General features: G+C 43.3%; 1 protein-coding gene across 1 annotated transcript in view; it reads left to right on the top strand.

Annotated features, from left to right (window-relative positions):
- The window catches only part of SMS (spermine synthase), a 61,370-nt gene extending 54,769 nt beyond the window's left edge, over positions 1-6,601 (top strand). Inside the window, exon 11 of the mRNA XM_015422956.1 lies at positions 6,454-6,601. Coding sequence (XP_015278442.1) covers positions 6,454-6,496 — 43 coding nt within the window. The 3' untranslated portion in view covers positions 6,497-6,601. The remainder of the gene's footprint in view (positions 1-6,453) is intronic.
- Positions 6,602-7,668: the final 1,067 nt, after the last annotated feature.

The following is a 7,668-nucleotide window of genomic DNA, read 5'->3' as shown; positions in this document are numbered from 1 at the left end:
TGACACTGTCTAACCATCTCATCCTTTGCCGTCCCCGTCTTCTTTGACCTTCAATCTTTCCCAGCATCAGGGTCTTCTCCAGTGAGTGCTCCCTTCTCATTTGGTGGCCAAAGTATTTGAGCTTCAGTTTCATTATCTGGCCTTCCAGGGAACAGTCAGGGTTGATTTCTTTGAGGATTGACTGATTTGTTCTTCTTGCAGTCCAAGGGACTCTCAAGAGTCTTCTCCAGCACCATAGTTCAAAAGAATCTATTCTTCGGCGCTCGGCCTTCCTTATAGTCCAACTCTCGCAGCCATACATGACTACTGGGAATACCATTGCTTTGACCATGCGGATTTTTGTTGGCAGGGTGATGTCTCTACTTTTTATCATGCTGTTTAGGTTCGCCATCGCTTTCCTCCCAAGGAGCAGGCGTCTTTTAATTTCATGGCTGCAGTCACAGTCTGCGGTGATCTGGGATCCCAGGAACGTGAAGTCTGTCACTACTTCCACGACTTCCCCTTCTATTTGCCAAGGAGTGATGGGGCCGGATGCCATGATCTTAGTTTTTTTGATGTTGAGCTTCAAGCCCACTTTTGCGCTCTCCTCTTTTACCCTGAGCAAGAGGCTCTTTAGGTCCTCTTCACTTTCTGCCATCAGAGTGGTATCGTCTGCATATCTGAGGTTGTTGATCTTTTCCCCAGCAATCTTAATTCCCGCTTGTGATTCATCCAGGCCAGCATTTCGCATGATGTACTCTGCATATATATTAAATAAGCAAGGTGACAATATACATCCTTGTCGTACTCCTTTTCCTATGCTGAACCAATCAGTTGTTCCATATCCGGTTCTAACTGTCGCTTCTTGGCCCTTATACAGGTTTCTCAAGAGACATGTGAGGTGGTCTGGTACTCCCATCTCTTTAAGGACCTGCCATAGTTTGTTGTGATCCACACAGTCAAAGGCTTTAGCATAGTCAATGAAGCAGAAGTAGATGTTTTTCTGGTACTCTCTTGCTTTCTCCATAATCCAGCAAATGTTGGCAATTTGATCTCTAGTTCCTCTACCTCTTCGAAACCCAGCTTGTGCTTCTGGCAGTTCTCTATCCACGTACTGTTGAAGCCTAGCTTGTAGGATCTTGAGCATGACCTTGCTAGCATGTGAAATGAGTGCAATTGTGCGATAGTTTGAACACTCCTTGGCATTGCCCTTCTTTGGGATTGGAATGTATACTGACCTTTTCCAATCCTGTAGCCACTGTTGCGTTTTCCAAATTTGCTGGCAAATTGAGTGCAGCACTTTAACAGCATCATTTTTTAAGACTTTGAATAGCTCAGCTGGGATACCATCACCTCCACTAGCTTTGTTGTTAGTAATGCTTTCTAAGGCCCATTTAACTTCACATTCCAGGATGTCTGGCTCAAGGTCAGTGATTATACCGTCATGGTTGTCAAGGACATCAAGGTCTTTCTTGTATAGTTCTTCTGTATATTCTTGCCATCTTTTCCTAATCTCTTCTGCTTCTGTTATGTCCCTACCATTTTTGTCCTTTATCATGGCCAGCTTTGCATGGAACGCTCCCTTGATTTCTCCAATTTGCATGGGGTGGTTTAAATCCTCCCAAATGTAAAGTAGCGTTCTCTGTACAAGTGCAGAAAACACACTTACCTTCGGCAGTGGGGGTGCCAGGGAGCCACACAGTGTCCGCCACATTAGTGGAAAAGTTAGTCCAGATCCAGTCCTTTGTCTAGGAAAAGCTGTGGCTAATGTACACCCTTTGTTGGTAAAATGAATTAAGGTCTTAACTATTTGTAGAGTTAAAACATTTTATTTACACTTCAAATAAGAAAGAACTTGATACTTTCTGTTCCAGTATTTGTAGGGTATTTAACAGATGACAGTGAGCACTGCATCATTTTCAGGTTATTGTATTTGATAAATGCATTTGAAAGTATGACGATGAGAAAGCTAATCACATAATCCACAAATCATCATTGTTGTGCTATTTCTGTTTGTTTTAGTGGAACTTCCATGGGAATCTTTTATAAGCCCCACTGGAAACAAATATAAGTGGTATAGCAGCAGTTTGGTGGACTGTCCTTCAGGGATTCTTCCTTAACTGTGTTTAATGGAATTACTCCTTTAAATATATATTTGGGGGGGTTAAGTATCCCCCTATAGTTTTTTACAGTTTTTAGATTATTCTGCACATCTGGGGATTGCCCCAAATGTGCAGGAAAATCTCCCTGCCCCCCACGTGCCCCTGATGTGCGGATTTAGATATCCGTACGCGGGGGCGCCCTGGCCATTAGATATATAGACAAGAAGTGGGACTCGCGGGGGGGGGGGAGTATGGCCCACAGCCTGCAAAGTAGGAACATTAATAACATATTAAATAGATAAATAGATTACTTCTGAGTAAAAATGTATATGATTCAGCAGTATTTTTTATTTTTATACAATATAGGCATGTAAAGTTATGTTAACAAGATGGCTCCTTTTGTAAGGTCCTTAGAATTTGCATCTAATTTCACATTTAACCAAAAAGAAGTCACCTCTGGAACAGATCCAGAATTCACCTTCCTCTTCCATGTGCCTTTCCAGCGTACTTCCTGCAGCTGTCCAGTGGTGACAGGACAGGCAGCCTTGGACGAGAGGGAAGGAGGGAGAAAGCAAAGGAGACTGGGATGCTGGGAATCCTGAGTAGCATATTTCCTAACAGGCATTGGTGGTCTAGTTGATGATAAAACAGGTGAAAGGCTGCAACATGTAAGATTGTGGAAGAAGAGAGTTTCAGAGGTATCTGTGTTGGTCTGCAGTAGGATTTGAGTCCAGTAGTATAGTGAGAGATTCCCTCCTGCATCCAATTAGAGGATCTGAAGTTGACACTTTTTTGCAGCTCCACTTGCACAAATGTTTAGCACCAAGTTCTCTTGGATTTATTTCATTAAAGGCTGATTAGCAATCTTTAATTCCGATAATACAGAAGAACAAGGGGGGTGAGTATGGTCTTTGAATATAACCAGCAAACCAGACAGAACAACTGCAGAAACCTTTATCTTTTATTGAGATAAGTTAGTTTCTTCAGTGAGCTAGACAGAGCAAAATATAAGCATGAAAAAGTTAACCCTACAATTACTATGAAAATAAATGCTAAAATTATCAAAGTACCTAGCATTGTTTTTTAGCAAGTAATAGTTTTAAAAGCAAATCAGTTTCAGCTGTTTGTCTCACTGCTTTTGGGGATAATCAAAAAGCTCACATGCCCACCAAGGAATCTCACCCGTTCCTCCTCTGAGACTTCCATCCAGGGAAATCTGATTTGCTTGTCACAGGAGTGCATATTTATATAAAAATATTAGTTCTTATCTCTAAAACTTGTCTATCATAATCATGATATTATTTAAATAACTGATTGGTTCTTAACTATATAAGCCACATATGAGCTAATCTTGTAGGTGCATATGAGATACATCTGGTAAAGCAAGATAAGAAGGCCCATTTCAACCTTCAGCCTACTATATTCTGAAACTTAATTCAACTAACTGTCTAAGATGAAAATTGCTTGAAGCAATCAGAGTTTATGGACAGTTAAAAGTGCTTGAGCTCTCGACTAGTTTGCAAACTCAGCAAGAAGAAGCTCAGTGAAATTGTAGCTAGTGTTACAGTAGCACCTTAGAAACCAGGCCCGTAGCTAACAACTTTTTGCTCAGGGGGCCCATGTTTTTCTCAGGGGGCCCACCTGTTCTCTCTAAGCTGAGTTAGTGTGAGCTAGCTCACAGTTTTTCAGCCTCCAGCTCACAGATTTTTGTCTTCGCTCAGGAAAGATGACTCCAGAGCCAACTAATTTATGCAGTAGCCAAATCTCATGAGGCTGAGCACCCCCCACCTCCCCCGGCTGGCTCCAGCGCCCTCCCACCGCCACCGCTCCAGAGAGAGCCCGTGCGTAATGCGCAGCACGCTGCCTACTTCCCGGATCCCTCCCCCACTCCCCATTGAAAATAGAGAAGCCAGCCCATGCCAAGGATGGAGGGGGGCAGGGTCCCTCTTTCTCTCCCTCCCAGCCGCTGTTCGTCTGCCAGGGACTCGTCCCCGGCGCATCCGCCCCTCTCCACCCGTCGAGGCCGGCCACAGCTCTTCTTCCCCCAAACCTTTGCCCTCCTTCTTCCAAGCCTCCCAATCAGTCCCTTTGTGAAGTGGAGAGGGAGAGAAAGAGAGCGCGCTTGGGCAATGGGCTGGACCAGCCGGCCGCGATGGAGTCTCCCCGCTCCTTGCAGCAGGATTGCAAAGCATGCAAACGGATGGCGCATGACACACACACACACAGAGTGTCTCCGTGCAAGATTGCAAGCGTGCGAACACACGCACACACAGAGTCTCTCCACTCCGTGCAAGATTGCAAGCGTGCGAACGCTGGTCCATGAAGCAGAGAGAGAGAGGCACAGGCGTTCCGGTCAGGATCCAGCTTGGCCATGTCTCTCCCTCTCCCCAGGTTTCCCCTCCCCACACCTGCATCTGGAAGGAGACCCCCTTGCCATTTTTTTTAAAAAAGCCCACTTTTGCAAGCTGGGCTGGGTGCCCTCGGGCATTCTCGCTCGGATGCAATTGCAAGCAGCCCTTCCTCGCTCGAATGCGAGCCGTCCCCTTGCTCGAAGGCTGGAAGCTGCTCGGATGCAAGCAGCCCTTCCAAAGCCAGTAAACCCGGGAAGCCCGAACGAGGATCGTGGCGTGCTTCTCCCGCCTTGAGAGGCAATTTGTGAGGTGAAGGAGCAATGCGCATGCGCAACCTCTCTGGCAAGACTTCCACCGTGCCGCCAGGGAAGCCAGAGGCAACAGCAGCAGGCCGAAGGAGGGAGACGAGAAGGGGGGGATGAACGAGATTCTCCCCCTCTTTTGCCTCTTGAGTCCCCGAGGAAGAGGGGAGGGGGCCGAGGGGGAGGGGGGAGCAGAGGATCGGGGGAGGGGCCCCGCAAAACCCGTGGGGGGTGGGCCCCTAGGGCCCCACGCAGGCTACGGGCCTGTTAGAAACCAACAAGAGTTTCAGGGTATAGGCTTTTGAGTGTCAAAGCTCCTTTCGTCAGACAAGAGAAATGGAGATCTGAGTCCCTTTATCCTAGTCAGAAGATGGGGAAAAGCTTGCAAAGGTACAATGCATATTGTAATCAGCTTTCCTCTCTGCTCTGACCAAGCCATTACAATACACATTATACTATTGCATTCTTTACAACCTCCCTCCCACTTTCTGGCAAGGATAGAAGGAGGACTCAGAGATCTCTATTTCTACTTGTGTCTGATGAAGGGAGCTTTGACTCTCGAAAGCTTATACCACCGCTTCCTGTGGCAGTGAATTCCAAGTGTTAATCACTCTTTGGGTGAAGAAGTACTTCCTTTTATCCGTTCTAACCCGACCGCTCAGCAATTTCATGGAGTGCCCACGAGTTCTTGTATTGTGAGAAAGGGAGAAAAGTACCTCTTTCTCTACCTGCTCTTTCCCATGCATAATCTTATAAACCTCAATCATGTTACCCCTCAGTCGTCGTTTCTCCAGGCTAAAGAGTCCTAAGCGCTTTAACCTTTCCTCATAGGGAAAGTGTTCCAACCCTTTTATCATTCGAGTTGCCCTTTTCTGCACTTTTTCCAAAGCTATAATATCCTTTTTAAGGCGTGGTGACCAGAACTGCACACAGTATTCCAAATGAGGTCGCACCATTGATTTATATAGGGGCATTATGATATTGGCTGATCTGTTTTCAATACCCTTCCTAATAATCCCCAGTATAGCATTGGCCTTCTTTACTGCAGTCACACACTGTCTCGACATTTTCAGTGAGTTATAGAATGCCATAGATTTCTGTGTGACTGCTCAGAATCAGGCTTGAAGTAACCCAGGTATGTGCCCATTTATCTCTTTATCAGTGCATCATTTGATTTATCAAGGTGCTATGAGGTGATCCTGAGGGTCTTGCACAATATTCTGAAATGCTGTTGCTTCACTAATAGTGTATTCTTACAGCCAAATCAGGTGTTCCTTCACTGACGGTGAAGCGTGTATCCCCAGTTGCGAAAAATTGATCAAGGAACTTTTGCAAGGGCTTGTGAATGTGCACAGTTGTGTTGCTTCTACTGTACTTCCTATTTTCAGTACAAAAATAACACCTTGGGCGGTAAAATACATTACAAACGTAGAAAAAGTTACTGTGCTACAGTGAAGCACCAAGGAATTGCCCATCAACTAGCTGTGACATAAGGAGAGTATAATTGAAAGTGTTGGGGGGCGGGGGATTTCTGTTTTATCATTTTTAATTTGTAATTAATTTTTTTAAAAGCCTTGGAAATGTTCCAAATGGCAAGGGATAGTAAGTTGTTTTGTTTTTATTCTGAGAACTAGTGAATACTGTGAAAAGCTTTTTGAAACTGTTCTTGTGACGTTGTACAAGGTACTTTTTTGATTCCTTAACTCAGCTTTTGTTCAGATGGGTATTTTATACTGTTTGGAAGAAGAGGACTGATGCTTGAAGGTCAAGGTCCCCCTGCCACACATGCTGCATGAAGCATGTAGGCTTGCCATGTGCTGTGTCTTGGCATCTGGAATCTTTAAATTATATGCTGTAGATGATCTGAAACTCAGTCATGCTATCAACTTTGTGAATTCTTTAAATGTTTTTTATTATTATTTTAATTTAAAAACAAATGGAAAATGTATATTTTGATGAGCTAGGGTGTTATTTTTTGAAAGTTAATGTAGATGAACTAGCAGCATAACTATAGCTGCTGAATGCACTGAACTTCTAGAATGTGATCATTTTTATTGTTTTGGGTTTGTTTTTTCGCTCTTCAAAAATGAATTTAAGAAAAGACAATATTAGTATTTTAGTGTGATCCTTTAGATTTTTCTTCCTTCAGACATTAACCTGTTTAATAGGCATGGTGCTTTAAATAGACTTAAGTATTTTTTTAAAACAAATTTATCTTCAGTGTGCTTCCATTAGAAGAGAAAATAAGGGCAAACTTTTTTTTTTTTAAAGGATACCCTCAGGCCCACTGTGATGTTGCAAAGCTGCAATGACACTTATGACATTTTCTTGTGGTAGACTTCTATTCTGCGTGCCCTCTTAGTCAAGTTTTGGCATTTAATTTTAGTCTGTCTTTGTGAGTGGCCAAATGCCAGATCTTAATTCTGCAAGGATTTGTTCAGAAAGAAAGTTTATCATATGAAAATTATAAGGAAAAATTATTTTGCCACATCAAAACAGACTTTAATTGGGCCCAATCCTTATTTAAAAAGGGAAGAAGCTAATGAGATTTTGTTCATCTGAATCAAACTAGTCTTATTCTGCAGACTTTTCAAAAAGTTTAATGTTGCTACATATAAGGAAGTTCACAAAGTAGTTCTACTGAAGTAGTACCACTGACATAATAGTCTAAGTGGCTAGTGAACTGTCATTTTCGAATTACTTAAAGAGTCTGTGTTACATGTCTTATGTATAGGGAGTAATGAACAAATGCTGTTAGCATTATACATTCTAAAACCGTAGCTTGGCCTCTTCCTGTCCCCTTTCAAGTGCATACAAGAAGCTGGAAAGTATAGTGAGGAATTTTTCTACTGGTCATACTCTCTTTTTTTAGTTCTAGACACAATGCTCCACAAGTATGAAAAGCCATTTAAAAAGGAAATCAGAGAGTGCTCT

This window comes from Gekko japonicus, unplaced genomic scaffold (genome assembly GCF_001447785.1).
Source record: "Gekko japonicus isolate JY-2015 unplaced genomic scaffold, Gekko_japonicus_V1.1 scaffold117, whole genome shotgun sequence".
Taxonomy (NCBI): domain Eukaryota; kingdom Metazoa; phylum Chordata; class Lepidosauria; order Squamata; family Gekkonidae; genus Gekko; species Gekko japonicus.
The sequence above is the reverse complement of the archived record's forward strand: the minus strand, read 5'-3'. Positions and strand labels throughout refer to the sequence as shown.